The sequence below is a fragment of the Rhinolophus ferrumequinum genome, chromosome 18, assembly GCF_004115265.2.
Source record: "Rhinolophus ferrumequinum isolate MPI-CBG mRhiFer1 chromosome 18, mRhiFer1_v1.p, whole genome shotgun sequence".
NCBI lineage: Eukaryota > Metazoa > Chordata > Mammalia > Chiroptera > Rhinolophidae > Rhinolophus > Rhinolophus ferrumequinum.
The window spans coordinates 28,449,499-28,475,315 of record NC_046301.1 but is presented as its reverse complement, the minus strand read 5'-3'; the positions used below and the strand labels follow the sequence as shown (position 1 = coordinate 28,475,315).

The window sequence follows — 25,817 nt, the reverse complement described above, 5'->3', positions numbered from 1 at the left end:
AAGCCACCTAACTTAATCGATTGATTTTGAGTACTCAAAAATTCATTGAATAGACTCATTGCTCGAGAAAAAATACTTCTATTGAAATTCATGCTATTTTAAAAAATAGGAATTAATGAAACTTTATTTCTCTAGGAAGAAGCTTGGATATACTCAAAAATCCGTGATTCTATAGACTTTCTATCCTAGAATTGTGTGTGGTTGTAAGGAAAAAGGGGAGGGTGTCAAACAAATAATAATATGTCACATAGAGCTAAGTAGTTGGGAAATTAATAAAGTAGGATACGGGATATAGAGGGTGGATGGTTTCACTGCTATGGTAACATCTGCGTAAAGACCTTAATGGAGTGAATGGCTGAACCCTGCAGATCACACAGGGGAAATAGGCTCTGAGAAGACCAGAGAGAATTAGGATAGAGCTATGCTATGGTGAAATCATATAGGAAAGCTGTGGTCACGATTTGGGGTTTTATTCTGAGTGAGATGGGAAGCCACTGGAGGGTTCTGAGCACTCATAATGCGTACGTCATGAATTTAAAACATTTTTCTAAATTTTTAAAATGTGAATATATATTACGTTTTTTAAAAATAAATATTTACGAGTCATTCCACATAACTTAAATAGAAAAAGATGCTTATTATGACGTGTACCAAGAGACTGTCAAACTAACAAGGACATCGTACTTTGTGTTGATGGATGTACCACAGGTAGTGACTCAACTGGGGAGCTGTGTCTATTCGAAGTTATCATTCATGGGCACACTGGCTGCATGACTTTATTTACTGAAAATCCCCCCCATTCCTCACATATTTCTCACACACACACACACACAAGAAACTACCTGGATTTTAAATGACATCTCTGATCCTACCTCTAATGGTTCATTTCTAGATTTCATTAAAACACTACCACCACTTCTACTTTTCTCGTGATGAGTATTACAACTTTGCCACACGATAATCTTCAAATCAAATATAATTATTTGTTAGCCCTCTTAAGTTACTAACAAAAATAATAGGTGTTAATTTTATGTGTCTAGTTTATCAGTTTTTCCTTTTAGTTCAATGATAAAGATATTCATTTTAGCATTTATTTCCAAGGACTTCAATAATAAGACACTTAAAGTAACGTTTACTTACTTTCAAGGGGCTTTATGTGTCAGCCCTGGCACACCAGATAACTTCCTCACTTTTGCTCTGTTTGGAGCGCACTGTGGAAGAACTAACTGAACATTTGCTGTGCATTATTACTGTCCGGGGCCGTAAGAAAAAATAGACTGCATAAATTGCAAGAGTTCTCTTGAATTTTACTTTTTCCTTCATCTTTTCTTTTTTTGGGGGTGAAGGGTTAGACTGGTGAACCTTAGATACTATATCATCAAATGAATAGCTTGAATTACTAAGACACAGTCAAACACACATTACCTCATAAGGAGACTCCTTTCTAATACCCTCACTTCTGTCAATGCTCCAGCATTTTGCATGACCTTCTCAGTCATCTGAAAAGATGTATTTACATAATCAATTGAGCCACTCTCTTAGAAAGCACACTCTTCCTCAATTAACACCAACATTTACTATTCTATTACTCTATTAACCTTTTACTTGCCTCAGACGTCAAGTAGTTTCTCTGAATGTTTCTGTTAAGAGTATATGTGTACGCATATTAATTTATTATCATAAGTTTAAATCAGGGAAATAGAATAGCATTAATGAAGAGACACCTAGAGAATCTTATGACTTGTTTAACATAATCTGTGGTGTTATATAGTGTGTGTGCGCGTGCGTGCATACACACTACACACAAAGGCGCGCGCGCGCACACACACACACACACACACACAGAGTAATAACTTGTCTTTAGATAAACATTTTAACTTCCATAACCTAGAAGTTGCTCAATTCATCTTCAGCAAAAACAAGGATTTATAAAATTAACCAAGCTTCCACTATGTGTCAGAACACTTTGATAGGGGATTTGCAACTATTATCCCACTTCATTCGTATGCTACTGCACTACCATTGTCTTGCTTCTGCAAGAATCTCTTATTTCCCTGTCAATCTCTTCTCCATGTTGCAGCCAGAGTAAACGTTTATAAGATGATAGAGCAGTGCACACCTGATCATGTCAATTCCTTGCAAAAAATCTTTTTAGTGGACTCTCTACCCTCAAGAAAACGTTTATACACTGCTAACCACCGCACCCACTATCTACTCCTTTTGATCTTTTCACACCTCTCTCTGCCCCTCATTCTCCGTACTAGATACATAGAGCTATTTATGGTTATTTAAAATGTCACACTCTGTATCTCTCTCTTGGGTCTTCATTGATCCCTCCTCCTAGAAGAACACTCTCACCCCTGGGATGGCTAATTCTCTGAACTCTCATCCTGGAGGTTAGTTCTTGTAAGCTGCTCCTGTGATACCTAGAATGCTTCTTGTCACAGCCTTTTTCATCACTTTTTCCCTTGCTTCAAGCAAAGTCCCTAAAATATAGTCAGTACTTAATAAATACACAAATCATTGAACTATTCACCTTAGTTTAGAGATGAGGATACTAAGTCTGAGAGAAATTGAGCAAGGATTGTCTGATCCCTATGCCCTCTCCTTTCCCAATTCTACAGTCGACCCTTTCTACCAGCAATATTACAGGTAGGATTGCCAGAATAAAATGAAAAGACAATGAATAGAAGAAAAGGGATAAAAATATACTAAACCTAGGCTAACAGTAACTATAGTGAAGCAATGTATTTAGTTTTGATTTCCTAGAAATCAGGACAAAAAGTTAGGAAAAAACTTCTGGACTCAAAAATGTTCTATTTTCTATCTGTATAGATTCCAACAGAGGAGCCTGGAAGAAGAAGAGTGTTTGACTTCTCAGAATTGTAAGATTCATTCATCTACATAGTATTTAACAAGGATTTACTGACTTACTGCAACGAGCCAGGCAATTTTATAGGAGCGAGTTATATGGCAATGACTGGGATTGGCGAAGCCCTGGCTTCCTGGAATTTACAGTCTGGAGGCAGGAAGGACATGAAGGTGGAAGGGGAAAGAAGAGATAAGTAGCAATAAACAAATAAAATACTTTTAGGCTCATTAAGTACTCTAACCAATACTAAAATGGGGGAGGTAATGTAACGGACAGTGATAGCTGGGAACGGGGAGGCTATTTTACATTGGGTGACCTGCAAAGGGTGCTCGGAGAAAATGACATGTGATATGAGAGATGAATAAACACAAAAGATACAGCCAAAGACCTGGGGAAGAGCTTTACAGATGGAAGGAATATCAAGGGCAAAGGGCCTCAAGTGGGAAGAATCTAGGAATGCTCAAGAAACAGAAAGGTCAAGGTGACTGGAGGGTAGAGAGTGAGACAGGAAGAGTTATACAAATGAAGTCAGAGTAGAAGAACTAATTCTACTAAAAAGTAGGCTTTTAAGTGCAATGGGAAGCTGCTGGGCTTTTTAAGCAGGCAATTAACAATATCCAGTTACTTTTATTTTTTTTAATATCCAGTTACTTTTTATAAGCTCATTCTGTCAGAGGCAATAGGGAGGAAGAATGGATTGTAAGGGGTTAGAAAGGAAGTGGGAAAACAAGTTAGGATGGAAGGAGGTATGTCATTTAGACTACAGCAAACAAACTTCAAAATGGATTTTCAAAACCCAACCTGATGATACTTAGAGGGGCCTCTGTAATCAACTGCTTAACTTTTTCAAAAGATAAAAATTCTGTCTACATAAAGTACCATAAAGGTGATTAGTTATCTGTCACTGATTGCTACAATACTTTAGTAATTTAGTTTTGGCCTCCTATAAGTTTTGTGGGTGCCTAACAAAATTCTGAGGAGCAAGGAGTCAGATTATAAAAATATATTGTTACAGAGTGGTAATTTATTAAATATCCTAACAAAATGAATACTTATTTTGACCAAGTTCCTAATTATAGATTATTATTAGGTTACAGACTATAATGTGAAATTATAGAAAGAGTACATGGCTAGGTCCCAGCTGTGTGCTCAAGAAAATCATTTGAATGTCTTGTAGCTCAATTTCCTCACCAGTGTAGAATAGCATAACAAGGTCCATCCTACCCACCTCATAGATAATAACGGTCAGAATGGAGGATAAATGTTCAAGAAAGCTAGTAATAGAAAGCATATGCAAATGCAAGTTTTAACATAAAAGTACAATGAGAATCCACAAGGATTTTTAGGAATTCATTTAGCATAATCTCCTCATTTCGCAGTTGTGGGAACTTACACATATGTCTAGAAAGGTGAACTAGCTATGGTACTGCTAAAACTAGAATCCAGATTTTATCTTTATGTAATAGAAAAAACTTAATTTGAATAGTTCCCAAACTTTCTGCAGTGTAAATTGTAGCATTAATATTTAAAACAAGCACTCTGAAAAAACAAAAATACTAAAAGGGAAACTTGGATTTCATTGGAACTTAATGACGTTAGCCTATGTCTTTATTTTTTAAACTTTCTATTGCTTCATCTCTCACCCATTCAATAAATATTTATTAAATGGCTTTGTCATGTTTAATATATCCTAGACATTCCAGGTAGAGGGCTGAATCTAACACATGAGGACCCTACTCTAGTGAGGCTTACGTTTCAGTGGGGGGAGACATAATAAATCAGCAGTAAAAACATGAACAAAAACAAAAACAATAATAAATGCTTGGCAGAGAATTAAAATAATCTGGGGCAACAGAAAGGCCTGAGTGGCTACTTTGGACTGGCTAGCCAGGAGACCTTCCTGTACTTGAGAACTGAGAGTCAAGGAGCCAGATTAAGATCACAGGAGACTGAATTCCAGCAAAAGAAACAACTAGAAGAAAGACTCCATAGCTTAGTTTGTTACATGAACAAAAGGCAGCTGAGGTGGAGTGGATTAAAAGAAGAGTAGTACAAAGTGAGGTAAGAAGAACAGGCCTGAGCTAGTTCACGCATAGCTTTGTGGGGAGTGTAGATTTTATTCCACGGGCAATAGAGAGTTACGGAAGAGTTTTAAAAGCACAGAAATGCCAAGGTCCCAGTCACATTTTGTAAGACAAGTCAGGCTGCTGTGTGAAGAATGTTGTGGAGAAGGGCACGATTGGAAATAAAGGGAACTCTAGGAATCAACTGGAACAGTCCAAGTGAGTAGATGATGGCAGGCTGGGCTAGGGTAATTACAACAGAGATGGGAGAAGAGCGTGAATTCATGATGAGGAGCGTAGAACAAATAAGACTTTCTGAAGAACACGGTATTTTGGACAACCTGAAGAGAACGTGTAGGTTTTGGGCTTCCAGATCGAAATAGATGGTAATGCCAATGATGGTGAGACAAGGAAAATTGGAGAATTCCATAAGAGTTTGTTGCCTGCCAGGTTGGATGGTTGGTCAGGTTTATGTTTTTGGTGGTGGTTGGAAGAACATTCAGGAGTTATATGTTGGCCATGTCAAATCTGAGATGACAACACCCCCATCAAGATATTTAGTGGGCAGTTAAATACACAGTCTTGAATTTTATTATAATTAACCAATGAATGTTTGGTGTGAGGGGCAAACTTTGTAAAACTTTTCACCTGCTCATTAAGTGCTTACATGTTGATATGGACAAAGATAATAATAAATGGCAATCAAAATAATTATAAGGAAGAGGATATTTTTAACCATACTGTGATGGTGTAGGGATTCTTGAAATCAATAAACAGATGGGATAACAAGAGATAAAAGGTCTCAAGTTTTCTCTCCTTTTGAAGCTAAGCCCTTAAAAATGTTAGGTACATACAAGAAAGAAAGAAAAACAGAAACAAAACAACCTAGGCCCACAGAAATATAAAATAGGAATTCATTTATATTTTACAGTAAAGTTTAAAATAAAGTTGCTTAAACATCTAGAATTTTGCTCATAGACTCTTAAAGAATGTGAGAAGTAGGCAGTGCCTCCTCCAAACATATAAATCTAACAACAGTTCAGGTAAGATATGAACTTGGCTAGATAGTTGTCATTTGACTTAATGTGTCTTTGGTAAATAAAGCCTGTTCTTCAATGCTTTCAATTTTATAGGATTACGAAACCACCTGAGATAAAAATCTCCTCCCTTTTACAATCCTGAGATGAAATTCTCCTTCCTTTTACACATACATCTTAATTCATAGAAGTCACTTAAAGATCAGACTCAAGAAAAACTAAATAGTAACCAAGACACCAATAACAAAACACATCAAGAAAATCAGACATAACCTCTGATTTCTTCTGTGTGTCTTCTTTCCTTGAAAGTCATAGTCTGACATCTGTTATTCTCTGGTGCTGACAAACTAAATATCTTCATATTAAACTATTTATGTCATATCTTCATATATGACTGAACAAGGCTTTACTCTAATGTATGCTCCCAACTGTGGAAAATTAGGGAATAAGAGATGTATTCCAATTATGGACAACTGGAGAATAAAAAATGAAAAGTAATGGAGGTAGAAAATAATCTCTGGTCAATGCAGAGACAGTAAATTAAGACATCTTTAATTCCAAAGTGAATAATGGATTTACAAAGTGAAAGGAGGGGAAAGGTGATAAATTACAGAATTGCCCAGATTTATATATCCCGTATAGCTCAGTTAACGATGGTTCCAATCTATGAGATATTTGGAAGTGAACGGAACCAAAAAAATCAGATGTAATTAGCTTTAAATCAGGAAAGGGGATGTCAAGTCAAATAAGCACCTGAGAAGCCAGGCCCTACATCAGCCTATGGGGACACTGCTTCACTTATTTCAGTGCAAATGACTGGCTGTGTGTGTGTGTGTGTGAGAGAGAGAGAGAGGGGTGGGAAGCAAAGATTAACTACATCCTTAACATTTCCAACTGTATTCTCCCCGAGGTGGTTAGAATCACCAGGTACCTTCGAAAAAATTCTTGAAGTGTTCAATTTCACAATTCCTGAAGGAATTCCTGAATTCACACAATTCCTGTTACGTGTGAAAGAAGAAGCTTGTATATGTCTCCCTTTAAGTCAGTGGTGAGACAAGAAAACACTTGGCCTATGTGGCAGCATGTTTAGTTAGTTGATATGATTAGTACATCGCTGTGTTAGAAGAAGGTACTCGTCTTTCTCAGTTGATTTGGGGAAAACAATTGTGAAAGAACAATGGCTATTCAGGTGGAGGCACTATAGGAGGTAAGGAGCCGCCAAGAAAGCCAGACTGAGGAGCACTTATGCCACTTTTTGGTAAAGAAACTTCAGCCTGAAGTTGGTCACTTCTCTTCAAAAGAACTATAGATGATTTCACTGAGGAACAGCCTAACATAAAATATGTTACACTTAGCATATAAGAATTTCAGTGCTAACACCTCTTTTGGCACAGATTCTCAATTTTTATTGCATGCAAATTTTGCAAGGAGAGAATGAATTCATGGCTTAAGAATCTGGCAACTGCTTGAATTTCACTGTAAAGAAGCATCATTAAGAAGCTAGGAATCTGAGTCACTTAATATCAGGCTTCAGCTAAATTCTTAAATGGTTACATAACACCACTAATTTTTAAGAACAAGAAAGGTTTTTTTTAAAACAAACCTTTAGGATTTCTTCTTTGTTTTTCACGCTACAAAATGTTTTGTCTTACCCTTACACACACACACACACACACACACACACACACACACACACATTACTTATTGCTTTTTTTTTTGAAGAATGAAAGATCTCTGTATCTTCAGAGAGATGCCGATCATTAATCTTCACTCTTCTTTAGGTTAAGTAACTCATCTTTCTATGATAATGTCCCATGTTTATAAAATAAGGTAAAATATGAGGATTTCCACTGCAATAATTAAAATATGACTAAAATCCCATTGGTTCACATATTATCAAATAACTGAATTAAAAATTAAAAACCAAGCTTTAAATCCTGGATGCGTCACCCATGCAGATATTATAACACATGTGAATGAATAACAAAAGTTTTCACTCAAACTTTGACATTTTGATATGAAGTAGGTATTTTGAATTTTGGAAAATGAATAAAGAACAAATGTTTGAAATTAAATTTTAAAATCATTTTAACTTCTATATAAATAGTTTCCCAAAATGAGCTCTAGTAAAATTAGAACAACACATACATGTTCTATGTTTATTATTAACCAAAGGCACCCTTTTGTGAGAACAAGTGTCACAAACAACTAACATTAATTTGCTTAAGCTGTAAGAGCTTCTTTCCCCAGATTTTTAAGAGGTAAAAAGAACCAGATAAACGAAAATAGTATCGTAACTTAGTATACAGCACTTTGTTTAGAGCAACAGGAAAGCAAGTAACCATGTCCGTCTTACACGCTCAGCGTTACATTACCTTTCACAAAGCAAAAGGCATTTTTTGACCGATAAAGCAACATGTACAGTTAAAAGCTATAGAGCTCCTACATCCTGGCCTTTAAATTGTTCTGTCTAAAAGAAAGCAGCATTTATGAACCCCATGACGATTTTAAATCCCCTGAATCACACTGCAATAGAAAAACTCTGTGTAGCATAATGCATAATGGCATATTTAAATATGACCCAAAATTCCATGCTTCTATAATCTGTATTTAAAGTTGTGAGCAAATAAAGGCATTTCTACCTTGATCATTTCTCTAAGCAAAGGTTAACCAGAAAGGCCAGCCTTAGGAAAAAATAGAATACATACCATGATAGTCTCTTTCGTTAGAAAAGGCAAGAAGAACAGATTTAAATTAAGACTTGGTGTATAAAAGCTGAAAGCATAGAATTTGTATCCACATAATGAACTGATGTCTCCTCTAAAGACGTCAGATTGCTGTTCAGCTAAACTATCTAAAAATACCTCCTTGCAAACACAGACACACACACACACACACACACACACACACACACACACATGAAATGACTACAAAGACAGGTCTTACTAAGCAGCTCTACTTGCATAAAATCACTTAATAAGTGGGGGAAATTTTTAAAGTACTTAGGGAAAATTTAACAGGAATTTCTCATAGCAACTATGATTTTTTGTGAGCTATTTTGGAAACCAGTACCAATTTGTAAAAAGTTCTTAATGAAGGATCTTAAAGAAAATCATAATTGACCTAAGATGTCCAACAGAGAATCATGTTCTATGAGCTCAAAATTAGGTACAGAAAAATAAATCTCTGAACCATTGTCAATAGTCTATTTAAAAACCAAGAAAAGGGAAGTTTTTCTAGCTGGAAAAGTGGAAATCAAAATCATGGATGCCACAGTGTACCAGGCAATGTGTCACATATGTAATCCTTACAACCTGTGAAGCATGCATTGTGTACAGCAGTTTATAGACTAGGAAAAATGAATATTTAAGTAATATGCTTAATGTCACATGCGTACAAAGAAGATCTAGGATTCCAATCCACACATAGAGACTCTAGAGCACTATAATCTAACATTGATACCTGACATTCTCATAGGCTTTAGAGCTTGCAAAAAAGATTCTGAAAACATTAACTCTTTTTAGCTTTTCCTTATTTAAACCTCAAGTTTGTACTCTGTAAAGCTGGGAGAATCTCACTTCACTCTTAGTGCTGCTTTGATGATTAAAGAAAATTAGATAGACAGATAGATAGATGATAGATACTGCGTATCCCCAAAAATAAGACCTAGCTGGACCATCAGCTCTCATGCATCTTTTAGAGCAAAAATTAATATAAGATCCGGTATTATATTATACCTGGTATTATATTATATTGTATTGTATTATATTATATAATACCCAGTCTTATATTAAAATAAGACCAGGTCTTATATTAATTTTTGCTCCAAAAGATGCAACTGATTGTCTGGCTAGGTCTTATTTTCAGGGAAACATGGCAGATACACAGACTGATAGCACTTAAAATAATTGTAACTATTACTGTAATCACTAATAATGATAAAAGAATGTTGTGAGGGAGATCAGTATTATAATCATAATCTCCTTCGTGAAGTGAGAAAACAAACTTCAAGAAGTTAAATGACTCACCTAACAATTGCACAGCTAGTCAACATCAGAACAAGGACTCAAAGCAAGGTCTTTGTACATGAAGTGTTTCATTGTTTACTATACAAAAAACCTAGTTGGAATAGTTCCTTTTATTACTATGGGGAAAGGTTCACAGATGAAATAAAGAAGATTTTGCTTTAAGTAGCCCTATTAGCACGCCTGAAGATGATATGCAATGAGCACTGTTAATAAGTGAGTTTTGCTACACGATGACATTTCAGTATGCATTCCGTTTGCTCTCAGGCTCAGGGTAACACGTCAAAGCCACTCACGAACTTGATTACAACCAATGGAAAGCAATATCTTTTACCACAGCATCTGTGGATAACACTTAAAGGAGGAAACAAAATAAAGAAGTAATGCATACTCCCATGGCTAACAAAGCCAGTACTTGATACACATGCCTTGACGGATGTTCTCTAATCCTCTCTACTACAACGCCTTGCCAATCATCCTCCTTACAGAGAACGGAGACGGAACATAGGGCCATTAGCACTGCCAAGAAAAGCCTGTTCTTAATGCAAGGAGGACCATAATCACTGAATTTCAGGTCACTATGTTGCGGCCAGGTTAAAGTATATTTTAATACAGCTTTCTAAAAGGTGTAATTATATTCCACAGTCCCAAGAATATGTATTATAACAATGAAAGTTAAAGACACTGTAAGAAAGATGGGCCTAATTATGATTCATTTTCCTGTATTTAAATGGCTAAGACAACGTTGCTAAGTCTGCCGGGTTGAGAAAACTCTTTCATCTGGCTATATGCTAAAATTAGCTCCTTATAAATTCCAGTTATCTGACTGGAAACAAATTAAGAGAGCAATCAGAGCACCCAAACAATAAGTCAAAAACAAGATTCTTTTCTATAGTCAAGTCTAAAAACAGGGTAACCTCTCTGGAGAACCACAGATGGGAAAGCTCAGATAAACATGGCGACTTTCCAATAAAAGGTTAAATTAACAAGAGAAAACTTTCATGCAAAGGGTTAAAGACTACTTTTTTTTTAAAACTTTTATTTAAGTGTGTTTTGCCAGGACCTATCAGCTCCAAGTCAAGTAGTTGTTTCGATCCAGTTGTGGAGGGCGCAGCTCACAGTGGCCCATGTGGGGATCGAACCAGCAAGCTTGTTGTTAAGAGCACCGTGCTCTAACCAACTGAGCTAACCGGCCACCCTCTAAAGAGTAATTATGCAATACAAAATTGTATTCTTGCAATTCTGGTCGAGCTTAAAAGGCAATAAAATATATTGTTTTTATTTCATTCAAGATTAAGGTAAAGATTCTCTCCATTTTAGGATAGATATGGCAGTTGCTATATCACACATATGAAATCCCTTTGAAACTTATACTAAAGAAAATCACTTCTGAATGTAGGTGGAGGAATGACCTGTTCTCAGTCTTTCTGATGAGAATTACAATCCACGGGACACATAGAAGAAAACAAGGAATTGGTCCATCCTTGTAACAATGTACTAGGAGCAAAGTTTAGGGTACTTACTTCATACAGCTTCCAAAAACAGATGTGCATGTGTGCATGCGTGTGCGTGTGTATGCATGTGTGCATGTGCGTGTGTGTGTGTTTGCATGTACACGAAAAGACTGCCCCTGGCTCTACCATGTATTAGCTGTGTTACTTTGGGAAAGTTACTTTACCTCTCTCTGTCTTGATTTTTCTTTATGTATAAAAAGAGGACAACATACTTATATTGTGAGAATTAAATGAGATAATATCTGAGAAGAGTTTAGAACAGTGCCTAGAACATAGGAAGGCAGTGTACAAATCCAAGTTCCTGTTCTGGAGCCCTCCCTCCTCTGAAGACTAGACTATCGCTTTTACTAATCCTTTCTATTTAAGTAACTTTCTTCAAAAAGGTTACACCTGGTCGGATTAGTTTTTATTATCACATGTATAAACTATTTCCTTAAATCAGGTTATTATTATTATTATCTTTTTTTTTTTTTAGAAGTTAATTTGGAAAGAGAAGCACTGGCACAGGAATTGCTGTGGCAGAGTCTAGGGTTGACAGCTGCCTAAATTGGGTTATTTTTACAGATAGGTTACTAGGAATAGTTTCCTAGTGAGATCTATCCCCCTCCCCCACACCCCCACACACTGCTAAGTTCTAAGAGTTTCTGTGGATACCTAGGTAGTTATTTCAATGTGTTTCAGTTTTCAGTTCCTTTGGGGGTAGGAAAATAGCATCACATAAATTACAGCAGTACAGTATTGAAACCAATATGGGAGCAGGACATTCAACCCTATTTGACCCTGGGCATTTTCAAACCCTGTCTTCTAGTTCTTCAGGATGACTTCGATATGTTGTTTAAAACCTCCCAGATCCATCTCTGAAATGCCCTTATTCTCTATGTCTCCCATATCCACCTGGTGGGCCCCACCTGCCCCTTAAACATTCCTCTATTAGACCCCACCGTAACACTTAGTGTACTTGTGAGCATGTCTCTCTCCTGCTACTGTTCTGTGAGCAACTCTAAGACAGAGACACAGTCTCATTCACATTCAAATAACCAAGATCAAATACAAAACACATTTTCTCAAACAAGTGATTCTGTGCTAAGGAAAACTGGCAAAATTAATAGTGTATCTACTTCCATAACTATTTGCACACTATTATTATTGTAATATACAAATGTTGTATTAAACACACAATTACACTAATGTGGCTAATACTACATTTCATTGCTTCTAAGATCCACAATTTCTTTTTTATTTTAACATTTTTGAAATTAGGATCCATCTTACAATCAATGAAAAGAAAATACGGGATCATTTAAAGTAAGATGAATCAAACAATCGTGTCTTAGAGTCAGTGAAACAATGGTATTTTTTAAATTAGAAAATTATTTATTTTTGCTCCTTACACCTTATTGTTCAAGAAACAGTATCATCACACACTGTTAAGGGTAGAGCACCGTAGGTAAAGCTGATCAGCTGTCCAGAGTTCTCAGCTGATGGGGTCTTGCTTCCTGATTTTACATTCATTTCTGAAAGTCTGAAATGTCATCTCCCCCAAATATTCAGGGGGTTGTAAAAAAAATTAATCACTCTATTCGATATTATAGTTGTAGAAATGGAGTATATTTTCTTTAAGAAATGAAAAACTGAGAAGAAAATGTCCCTTATCATCATTGGTACATCTGTGTAGATCAGCAGGAAAACATACTGTGATAAACTTGTCTCTTTGATACCAAGAAGATATTCTAGCTGAGCTTGAATATGTTTCCCATGTTTTCCACTCAATGCTTATTTCTGCTGCTTTTCATTCTATTCCATATTTCATATCAGAGGATTGGTACAGCCAACAGGAACAAATCCAGTATCCATGGATTTCTTCTCAAAAGGCATTCTAACCCATCAGAGAGCCAACCCACAATTTCACTCTCATGAATACTCTAGCCATGAAAAAATTCAATAGTACACAGATGAATCCAATGAATAGAAGAAGAAATCGATTGAGTTTTGGAATGCTTGGTGCATGGAATTGGTCTAGGGTTATGAAACCTGAACCTTCCATTGTAAACAGGAAGCTGGATGCGAGTCCTTCCATAATACACTGTCCATTTACTCTGTAGGTAAAGGAAGCCCATGTTCATCAGTCATAGCACCAACACTTGGAGGTTCACCAATGACATCATAAAGTATTCCTCCGGTGATGAGGAAGTAAGACACCCCCATGAGAGCGTACACCATCACAGCCAAGGGCATGTACACCCAGGGCGGCTTCTTCAGCATCAGGTTGGAGCATTCAAGCACCAAGAATGGGACTCAGTACAAAGTCTCCATGTTGGTGGTTTCAGGGCGGCCCTCAGCCTGAAGTCGAACCAACATTTTCATTAAAATCCATACAATCAAAATGTTAAGAAAAATAACCCCAGAAAATTCTTGATCCTTCCCACCTGCTCACATAATAAACTTAGCAGTGAGAAGTGATTCAGTCAGCTATGTCCAGATCAATGGAGATGGTGTGACTTTTAGCCACTCTCCATGAAGACCTAAAATGAAGCCTGTACTTCAGAAATCTAACTCATGAACATTTTAATCCCACAGTAGTACCCTGGCCAATCACACTTCTTTTTCACTATATTCTACCATTAATAACTTCCTAATTATTATACGAATCCACAGCATTAGGCCAAAACTCTTTGACCTGACGTTCAAAGGCTTCTCTCTCATCAACTTGCATTCCTCCAGCTGCTTCTCCACCTCTCCCCAGCTGATCTACTCACTGTTCCTTGATTTACATGAACAGTTTTGATTCAATGCTTTAGCTCATTTTGTTCTGTGAAACTTGCTCCCATTTCCTTTTTTCTTCACATCTTACTTATCTCCTACCCTTATTTGTGGCAGTTCAAATCTTATTTCCTTCTTTGTGAACTACTCAAATTACAAATGACATTCCTGCCTATGTATACCTATGTATTTTTTGTCCATACTGTTCACCTAGCATGTAAATATATGCTACTCCAACCAGATGCAATATTTTCAAACCATATTTTAAAATCTCTTTTATAGAAACCTGAATAAAACCCACAAGAAAACATTCACGATATATTGTTTCATTATTAATTTTCTCTTCTCAGAAGGCAAATAAGCAGAACACATAATTTCAAAACAAAATAAAATGTAACTTCTCAGATGAAAAAACACAACAGTTACGTAAATAACATTTTGTATTTTTTTAATCCCCATGTATGGTTCTTTTTTTTACAATGATTTGAGAACACTGCTGCATTAGTCAATAGTGTTCTTATGTAAAAATGTACTTTTAATCCATATGCTTTTAATATCAATATAGATTCACTTCTTTTCTAACTAGCCACAAATTTAATAAGTACTCAATTTATTTTCATATTTTATTCAGCTAACATGGAATCCACTTTTATTAAATAAGAACGACAGTCTATAGTCTCTTCTATTTAAAAATAGAGCTTAAGTAGACTTGCTCTGAGAAAAAAACTGAGACATTTGAGTTATCCATATCTCATTTTCTAGTGCAAACTGAACTTTTCATTTAATATCATTACTGTCTGTCAGTTTTTGTGATGCCTGTTCGTCAACAGCCATTGTTTAAATCTTATTTCTATCAGGTTGTTAATTTTTTTCAGGGGGCAATAAGAAAATAGGATAACGAAGGGTAAAGAAATCTAGGAATAAGCTGAACTAAAAGGAACATAATTAAAAGATTTCAGTGATAAAATATATGACATACAATAGAAAGTCAAGAGGATAAGAATGTTGTCCAGGTGTTTATATTTTCTTAAGCTAAGCTACTTGAAAGTTCACCTCTTTTTCTTTTGCCACATTAATAGTGACTTCGCAGAAGATTTGCATCAACTTCAAGAAAACCACAAAGGTATGACTACTGCAAGCTTTACTAAAATCACACTTCATTCTTACTCTCCCACATTTAGGATGGAATTCCAACACTAGCTGAAGAAGCTCTTAAGTAAGTAACTTTTGCCTCAAAATGTAAAACATTATATACATTGTTATATATTAATATATAATATATGGCAAACTTTATTAATATAAAGTAAGCAGCTTATGATGGAAGCTTCATAATGGCTACAATGTGTCTCAAACCAGTGTTCTTAAATGTATCTTCTACATTTATTTTAGGGAGCGAAATCTAGGACAAATATCATTACCAGAGTTTACACTAAGATACGATATAAACAAATTTATACAGTAAAAGGCCATGTACCGACAGTTTTATCGAGGTGGTAAAATTATGATTCTTTTTCTGTCCTTGTCTTCATATGTTTTTCTATTTTTTTTCAATGAACATAAAATTAAGCATTTTTAAATAAATTATGCACAAAACTAATAACACCGACAAGCCACAGACCAAACTGCCACCTGAATAACTATAACTCAAAACAAAGCAAGCACTGAAAATTAGTTTAACTACTCAAAGGGTATCTCTCCTAAATAAAAAGGTCTTACATTATTTTTATATTTAGGTAAACATTATCCTTAAAGAAGTCTGTTTTTGACATTCTACTGTTTCTGCAAATGGAATTAATTTCAACAAGAACTAGGAAGTCTCATACATTAATATAATATAAGTGTATTATAAAACACATTCATATTTCTAATTGCTATGTAAAGTGAAGAAAAGTATAGTTTTAATAGGAAACAAATAACTATAAGATTAATTAGCCATAAAGAAAAAGTTAATTTCATCCTTCATATTCTCAATCATTAGAATTCTGGGATGTAATTTGCACTCATCACACAACTTCTGCCAACCTTCCCCCCCTACCCCAACCAACCCAGCCACTACAGGCCCAGTGAGTAAAGAATCCTTCTAAATCTTCATTGACAACTTTAAGCAATCTTCTTTTTCATTAATATAAAAGGTACTATAAACTTCTCAGTTCCATAAAACCCAGAAAAACTATATGCCACAATACTCACATTTCTTGATTACTGAGGAAAAAAAAATTTTTTTTAAGTACTTTCAAATATCAAAAATACTCCAAAGAGCAAAAATGTCTGGTTGAACCCATTCTTTTGTTCTTGGAGAAATGGAGGCAATCAAAAGATTACAGTTCTACATTTTTTTTTACAGCCAGGTTTCATTGTTTTCTTTTATTATGAAAGGTGTGAAATTATGTACTAGCATTTAAAATTAGTGAAATGTTGACCTTTAGGAAATAACCCATAATGAGGTGCCCCCATTATATTCTGTATTTTTAAGATCTCTAATAAGTAAGAAAATAAAACACAGTTTATTACAAAAGATTGGGCATTTATTCCTGAAAATCAGCCTTTACCAATAAAGTAAGCTAGGCAGAATGTTAAGTTCTAGCTTGTCCTACATTAGAAATAATATTATAGATTAATAATATTTACACAAACACACACAATATGCACAAAATACATGCATATATGGGGGGAGAGAAAAGTATATTTCATTTTATAATCAAGCCAAGTCAATATTATAAACCAATAAAGTATTTCTCTAGAATTCACTTAAGAAGAATATGTACCTTAATAATTTAAAGGTGTTTTTCAGACTGTCACTTTATCAACCAACAAATGTAAGGTTAATCCATGCTTAAGATGTCTCTAAGAACAGCCTTTATAATGAACATGCGATATAAGTCATAAAAGAAAATCTGGTGTATGGATAAGGAATGGAGATTTGAAGTGTGTGGGGAATATTTATATAGTGACTTAATGTACACAAGAAAAACCAGATTAGGTGTTGACTGATAAATTATGTAGACATCATATATCACAGACTGAGCAATTAAATAAGAACATTACATATTATATACAGACTATATATGTATATGTCTATATATACATATACCGGGGGTGCCAAAAAAAATGTATACATATATATACACATTTTAAGAGCTGTTATCTATGTTCAAGCAGTAGTTCACTGTAATCAGGAGTGTCTGGACCCTGATGGTAACCACTTTGAGCACCTCTTGTAATTGCAGAAGTCAAATGTGACTTGTATTCATCTTTTGTTGGTGGTATGTATTGAGTATTACTATCAACACTTTTTTTCCTTTCTTAAAATGTGTATACATTTTTTTGGCACCCTCTGTATGTGTGAGAGAACACAATCTAACTAACATACAAGGCCTATGCTAAAGGTTCAATTAATAAGAAAATGGCAGAGGTTGACAACTGACTAGTTCTATGTGGCAAGGATGTTTCTTTTCTAATTAAAGTTTATTGGGGTGACAACAGTTAGCATAATTAGATAGGTTTCAGGTGTACAATTCTGTAATACTTCATCTATATATCACATTGTGCATTCACCATCCTGAGTATATACCAACAGGCAAGGCAGAGGAGGGACCAAGAGTTTATGAGGACCACCTGTGTAAAGCACTATATACCGGTAAAGGGACCTGTTGCTCTTTGAGTGTGCTCCGTTATACATGTATCAGTCCTTAATGTGCTTTAGAGTGTAAATGTGTATTTATGTTTTCTTATAATTTGTACAAGCCCCTTATCCATGTTCCAAAAAAATAGGCACTATTCTATTTAGCCCGTTCTGCATAACACCTAAGGCAGTCCTAAGAGCACTGGCATCTTGATTCTGTAAATGGCAGTAATCACAAGCATGTGTCAGGTCTTCAGAAATAAAGACTACTTCTTAATGACGAAGAAAATAAGACCTTGGGGACACATTTACAAACTTACACTTTGAATATCTCTCTCTCTCCCCATGAGTATATCTCTATGCACATCTAGACACTCGTTATTCTTTTGTTTTTAAAATCTTTTTTTCAAAAGCTCATAAATAAATCATAACACAAATAGAATATATGGATAATGATAAAATGGTTATTTGATTTAAATAGGAAAAGCTTTCAAAAGTTTACAAAAGAGTGCTACAGACATAACAGTAATAAGTTATTCCTTTTTTAAACTAAGCATATAAAGTAATGTAAGCATTAAAAAGTAGTTCATTAAGGATTTAAATAAAAATAATTGTTACATGATTATTATTAGGCACAGAAAAATAAAGAAAGCTGACCATCACTCTGGAAGGATTGCAAAACAGAGTACCTACAAAAAATATTTAAGGGGCAGCCAGATGGCTCAGTCAGTTAGAGCGCGACACCTGTACAACACGGTTGCCGGTTCAGTTCTCACATGGGCCAGTGAGATGCATCACCCTCCACAACTAGATTGAAGACAACCAGCTGCTGCTGAGCTTCCGGAGCGGCAGCGGATGGCTCAGTTGGTTAGAGCGAAGCTCTTAACAACAAGGTTGCCGGTTCAATTCCTGCATGGGAGGGTGGGCTGTGCCCCCAGCAAATAAAGATTAGGAACGGCAACTGGACTTGGAGCTGAGCCGCGCCCTCCACAACTAGATTGAAAGACAACGACTTGGAGCTGATGGGTCCTGGAGAAACACACTGTTCCCCAACATTCCCCAATAAAAATTAAAAAAAAAAAAGGAAGAAAATATATTTAAGAGTGGGTTCAGGACTAAAACCAAGCAAAAGGACTAAAGCAACTTCACGTTGTTTCAGGTTATATTTCAGGGATAATTATATCTATATAACCAACTTTACAGAGCATGTATTTTGGTGCAAAGTAAATGCCAGTATTTCAAACATACAAAATATTATATTTTAAATGAGAGAAAAACTATGATTAGTGTTCTTACTATGGTTAAATAGCTAAAGGAGAAGAAATAATTGAGCTTCTAATGATGCATTTTGAGCACTCTTCTTTCTTTAAAGTTGATCATTCTTTTTCCACTAATCTAAATTGATTTTATTTTTATATAGTTCTATTTTAACATAATCATTACTAAATAATATTTAAAAGAATGAGAAGCATACCTCTTCTTTTGACTAAAAGAGTATTTTTTCAATATGTCCTACATTGAGATAGAGCTTTTCGCAATCTTATACATATAAATAATGTATACAATGCACTAGAAAGTTTCTAAAGCATATTTCTTTGCTTCTAACAGGGTAAGAAAATCTTATTATTTTTTGCCAGGGCTTCTTGGCCCAAATCCAAGGCAAGATGACCTTGTCCTTGAATAAAACAATAGGATATTGCATCCTCTCTGGCCTCTCTGCTAGCTGGCACAGTGGAAAACCTCCCCAAGAGATATGTTTATTTCATCTCAGGAAATGTATCTGTCATTATAAGCAAAATAAAGATCAGACTTAAAAAAAAGGTAAAGCCTTAACCCAAAAGAGGAATAACCCAACATCTATAATTAATCTTGGTGCTATTTTCTACATCGCTAAGGAAAATGAATCAATCAAATTATATTAAAGAGGTACTATACCCAATGTTTACAGCCAAGGTCAAATTGTCACAGTAAGATAAAAGCAATTTTTTAAAAACTGAGTTTTCTTAAATCTGTTCTAGTTAAAGATAGAAAGAGGAGAAAGTAAGGGGGTGGAGAGAAGAGGAGGTTACACTCTTGCTGGATCCTCAAATTATAATTATTCATTTGTCAGGTATCGTAATACCTTCGTCTCCATCACCTGCATTGACCTACTCTCTCTAACATAATCCATTCCAATGGTAAGGATCTCATTATTTTTCCTCATAACCTTCTGATTCCTCATGTCCTACACCTTCCTGCCTTGGACCCTCACATATTATTCTTCCATTCTAGAAACGCCTTCTATAGGTTGTATTCTTAACAGCTGACAAATAGTTTTGAATTCCAACCATATCTTTAATACATGATACGAGGAATGTGTGTGGGGGGGATTTCACTCAAAATATGCTTTCTCATTTAACTGTAAAGATAAACCAACTTACAAGCACCAAGGAGAAGAATTAATAAAATTGAGCATCATGTATTAAGTGCCATTAAATCATTATTCAGAGAAAGCAGAGATTAACAAGAAGAGACAAGGAACAAGTGAAAGCAAAGAGTACTGCAAGCTGGAAAATAAGAAAAGGAAATGAGCCTGAAGTGTTTATAATTAGATCATCTTGTCCTAAATTTAAAAAGTAAAGTTGGGGGAAAATATGTTCATAAGGGAGAAAATGTAGATTATAGAAGGCCTTTGCAATCAACAGGAATTTTGACATATGGTTAAGCTATAGTACATCCTTCTTGGATGAGAGATTGAAATGATGAAATCGATATTTATGGCTACAAATGAGCCACGGCCAGTATGGACTTCACAGAGGTGTACATGAATTGAAGTTGGGTTCCATGGTAGATGCAGACTTCACTAAGATGCAGAAACAGGGGAGACAAAATAGCAAGACTCCATGCTTCAAACAGCATTGCATTGGCCAAGGTCAGGTTGTCAGAAGGTACAAAGGGAACAGAGGGAGCTGAGGCATCAAATGTATGTTTAAAGAGTTAAGAAGTAAAAATGACAAGGTACATGATAGGGCCAAACACAGAAAGCAGGAGGAGGAAAGAACTGGACTGAATGGCATCTGTTCCTGATCATCTCAACTTAAATCTCAAGATAATATCAAAAAGGATAGACCGCATTGTCAACAAGTAGCTTGATAAAACTATTTTTAAAAGATTGATAACATAATTTTGATTATGACATTGCTGCTCTTTTGAATTCACACGGTGCTTAGAACGTCACATATATCAGAAAAAAACAGAGTAGTGGGAGAAAAGCAAGTATTTTTTGCAAGCCATGTGTTCCACTAGTTAATATCAGCTCTTGTAACACTACAATCTACACACCTAATTTAGACTAACACTGGCCACATAAGGAGTGGTGGTGGTACAGGTCTGTGGTAAAAGAAGGGCTGTGAAATCAGACAAACCTGGCTTCCAATGATGATGGCTCCACCATTTACTAGTCCTTGGAAAAAACTGTTTTAATCTTGCTAAGCCTCAGTTTCATCATCTCTAAAAAGGTGACAAAACATCTTTTTTTAGAGGGTCGTTTTAATAATTAAGTCAGAGAATATACAATATAGTACCTGTCATATAATAAGGGCTCAATAAGTGACAGCTGTTGCTCTTTATGCCCTACATTTAAGGAAGGCATTTTATTATATACACCACTTTTTAAAAGTCTTTAACTCATGACTGAGGTTTCATTTATTATACATACAGCACACTACATATATCTCTAATTTCTATTAAAATGTACAAGTAGGTTATCAGTTTTATAGTATCAAGTTGATTTATTTCAAGTGATTCATTTTAAAAATTTACAAAGTTTCAAAGTCATCCTCTATTGCAGAATTTTCAAAAGCATGCTTCAGGAATACTATTCCCATTAGATAACCAGAGGCGGGCAAAAAAGAGGAGAGGGGGTAAAAAACAAAACAGTTGGTAAATAGAGGAATGGCGTCTTTAATGTTATCCCAAGATTTTCCCCAAGTTACTGAGCCTGTAAAACTTTTTCATGTAACATCTATGAGTAGCCTGTACAACCAGTGTTCCACAGTAGTCTTTTGGGAAATGCAGTTTTACAATACATTTTTTAAATGGTAATAACCTGTTTTTATTTTCAAAATTCACAAAATCACAAGGTTTCTCTGAAGACCAACTGAAAGCACTAGATGACTGTAAGAACACGGCCCAATTCTGCATGCATTTTGGGTGACACACAGGTATTTATCTCAGTGTTATCAACTCACCAGATGGAATGAGGACGGGGAGGAGATAGGATAAAATATATAAAACTTACTAGTTTAAAGGGTTAAATGAGACTTCATTGATCCAAAAATTCAATTAAGTGAGAGATTCAACAGTATTTATTATACATTGGTCATGTGCTAGCCATTGAGATACGCATTGAGCTACACAGAAAATGAATAAATAAAATCCCATCAGCTCTAAGGATTCCGACAAAATAGAATAACTGCGTTTACTGTTTGTGCTCAATTATAGCTTTAAAAGCCCCCATTTTTGCTTTTTTGCATCTTACTCTCTTCTGCAGTCAGAGAAACAAAGCCACTTAAAAAGCCACAAACTTTTTGAAGAAGCAAAAATGAAAGTACTTGTGAATTTACTAGATTTTACTCATTTAAAATTAGCTGTGACATTATGCTCATAAAGCCCCACCAGTCAAAAGAGGGGCGTTCTCACTGATTTTTGCTCTACAACTGTTTTCTGAGTCACCTATTCTGTGAGAGTCAGAGTAATTATTCTCCTGTTCTGCTCCTTCCACATAATTAAAATTTTAAAAGATCTGCTCATGAAACAGCAAAGTCTAGAGAACCAAAGGACTCATCAATAAGTATATATCAAGATCCTGATTTCATTAGCTGCCAGCTCTGCCACACAGGATGGTCTGGGATGGCAAATTCGATTACAGTACTTCAAGTTGCAATAAAAGTATCATGGGAAACACCACTCACATGTGTTCTAGAAAATGCTTCATTCAAAGCTATTTTAATGGCTAGTATCACTTTAGTCACAGCATTACCCTAAATTTCAGTAAAATACAAAGCACCCGTTGGGAAACAAATATGCTTACAGAATAGGACACTAGGCACTCGAGTTTACGTAGCAGTTAGTATCCTCTGTCCCAACTACTCTACTAATACTTTTTCCTCCCCCGGAGTAAATAGTTTTAACAATTTCCTTCGTTCATGAAAATGGTAAACACCCCCTCCTCCCTCCATTTTGAGAAAGGATACCTGAAAAAGGTAAACTGTGGCTTAAACTTTGCTTCTACGGTTCCTCAAGTATAGTTTAACTAATGCTCTCACTTTTACCTGGAAAACTCATGACTACAGAGGAGCTTCACTTCAAAGCCCCTGTTAATAAAACGGTACAGTGGAACTTCTCTACAACAACCTTTCCTGTCAGTGAAATGAAGTATCAGGCTGATCTGTTTTTTTGGATCTGATTTGAAGAGATTTAGTGAGATTCTACGAGGATCTCCGTATGAGGGGGCTGGGCTCTAAGCACAGCATCGCAACATGCTTCCAACACGGCCACGGCCTTAAGGCCATCCTGTGGTTCATTGGAAGAGTGAGATGATGCCTTCAGAGTCACTTCATCGGAGAAAATCTCTTGCATTTAGTTAATAATTTTGTTCGCAATGATGAATAAAACCAAATTATAACCATAAACCTAAGTATCTCATATTCTAAACTCATGGCCTTCTCTTTATAAATTTTCAAAGCCTCGGCGATATAGCCTCATTTTTGGAAGTTTAACATCTCATCCTTTTTAGAATACATAAAAGATAATTCCTATACCCTAACATAATACCACCTAGATGCTAGGATGTAAAAACAGACATTTCAAAAATACTTAGATCACTATATAAGCTGCCTAAATTTATGTATTTTCATTTTGGGGATTTAAAAAAAAACATGTGTGTGTGTATATATATATACACATCATATCAATTAGTGCGATGGCAGAAACTTCCAACATGGTGATATAAAAGTAGCACTGTGAGAACTCACATTCCTGTAATAGGAGGCTCAGGCTTAATGTTCGCCATAGAAAAGTGTTTCTCGCAAACAGCAGTAGCTGCCTGTGGGATTTCAGCATGACAAATGCATAGCTGACTCATGGGATCAATTATAAAGAAGTAATACTTGTGGCATTCAAAAAATATTCTGTGTTTTCATCTCCTATTAATACATGTTAAGCAGTCAGATGAGTCCTACCAATTATTTTATTGCCAAATCAATAATCAAAGCTCCTTCCTTCACTCAAACCTCCATGTGAATTCCTTACTACAGATGCCGGTTCCAAATAACCATTTTCATGCTCTCTCATTAAATTCAACTGTAAAGACATTTTAAAAATATTATTCGAGTATTAAGTTAAGGATGAATTGTCAAGCTTTAATATCTGATTATAAAAATCAGCTGTCCAATATTTCTCAATGTTTGTGATTTTGCTTTAAACAGTCGGTTTTGTTTAAATATTTTTTTAAAAATCACAACAAAATTGGAAGAACAAGCCAGTTGTAACCTACCCTCCCTCCTCCAAACAGACTATTATATCCTCTAAAAACCCTCTTTTGCCTGAAGAGCAATAGCAATAATTCCCATTTTAAAGCAGTTCTCTATGACGTGCTATCGAAGCACAAGCAGCATTTGAGATACTTACTGAATGTTTCTCCTGCTGGCCCATAACTCCATGGTTAGCTGGGATTGCTAGTGGTTTCATAATGAAGAAACATATGCTGAACTGAATTTACACATCATGTACCAATCTCTCATGGATGTCAAGTCACCCTCTACAGCATTAAATTAAAAGAAAAAAGAAAAAGAAAAAAAAAAAAAAAGAGGGAGGAGGAAACCATGCTGCAGCTTAAAGTGTCACTACTGCCAAGCTTAAAAAAACCCTCACACTTGTAAGCCCAGAAAAGGAATCCGAACAGTGTCCGTCTCCATTTTTATAACATTGAAACTCTAACCATCTTAGGCTATGACAAGACTGAGGAAACCTTAGACAGCTCTCAGTCCTCCAAAAGAACAAGATCATTTCGGAGACGGAAGAACAAGAGGCAAAAGAAAAGGAGGAAAAAAAAAAAAAAAACTAAAATGGCTGACTGCACACAGACTCCCCTCAAAAAGGCTTAATACAGAATTATATTAGTCAGGGTAGTATGAGAACCAGTCTCTAGCATTCAGCCAAGCATTGATAATACTCCTGTTTCATTTGCAATCACACATACAAACCCCTTCAACCAAGGGAAAAAAGAAAAAGAAAGAAAGAAAAATCAGGGCAGAGCGTGTGAATCGGGACCTCCTCCCTAGCTGCTAATGATGCTGACAGAGTGGTGACCAGTGATCTCTGTCCCACTCCACTAACCAAGTTTGCACAATTAATCTTAGCAGCATGACACTGATGGACATTTAATTTAATGATGTCTGTCCCTCACACTCGACACAAGCATGACTGCTAGCAAGAGTCACTAACCGAGACACAGCACATGCACACACAATCTCGAGAATCATGAGTCTGAATGCAATACACCAATATAATTACATTATTGTGCTTACTTTGGAGGACCATGGCTGCAGGCAGTTGGCATAGCAACGCACAAGGAAAGCCATTTCCTGGGTAGAGAGAAAGCTTCCTTTTCTAAATAAAAAAATTCCTCTTAGGAAACAAACGGCATTGCTGCTTCCTGCAGAAAGCAAGACACTGTAGTCTGTCTCTTAACCTGCAAGGCTCACACTCAATGCAGTTCTAGTGATGTAAGTGGATTTCTCTCTCACCCTCCCTCTCCCTATATACACTGAAATATTCAGCTCAAATGGTACACACATTCCTTAAGGCTCACCCCCTCCTCTACTTAACCATTTCACTCATTAAGGTAGCGATGGACAATTCAGATAAAGTAACAAGCTCTTGC

General features: G+C 35.7%; 1 protein-coding gene and 1 pseudogene across 11 annotated transcripts in view; both read right to left on the bottom strand.

Moving 5' to 3' along the window:
• The window catches only part of RAPGEF2 (Rap guanine nucleotide exchange factor 2), a 210,468-nt gene that overhangs the window by 54,984 nt on the left and 129,667 nt on the right, over positions 1-25,817 (bottom strand). For 3 of the 11 annotated variants that reach the window (XM_033133903.1, XM_033133904.1, XM_033133905.1), the window contains exon 1: positions 24,563-24,977. The exons of the other annotated variants lie outside the window; for them this stretch is intronic. In XM_033133903.1, coding sequence (XP_032989794.1) covers positions 24,563-24,622 — 60 coding nt within the window. In that variant the 5' untranslated portion in view covers positions 24,623-24,977. Of the gene's footprint in view, positions 1-24,562; positions 24,978-25,817 lie in introns of those variants that run through there. 11 annotated transcript variants of the gene reach the window in all.
• Positions 13,388-13,824, bottom strand: LOC117037656 (oligosaccharyltransferase complex subunit OSTC-like; annotated as a pseudogene).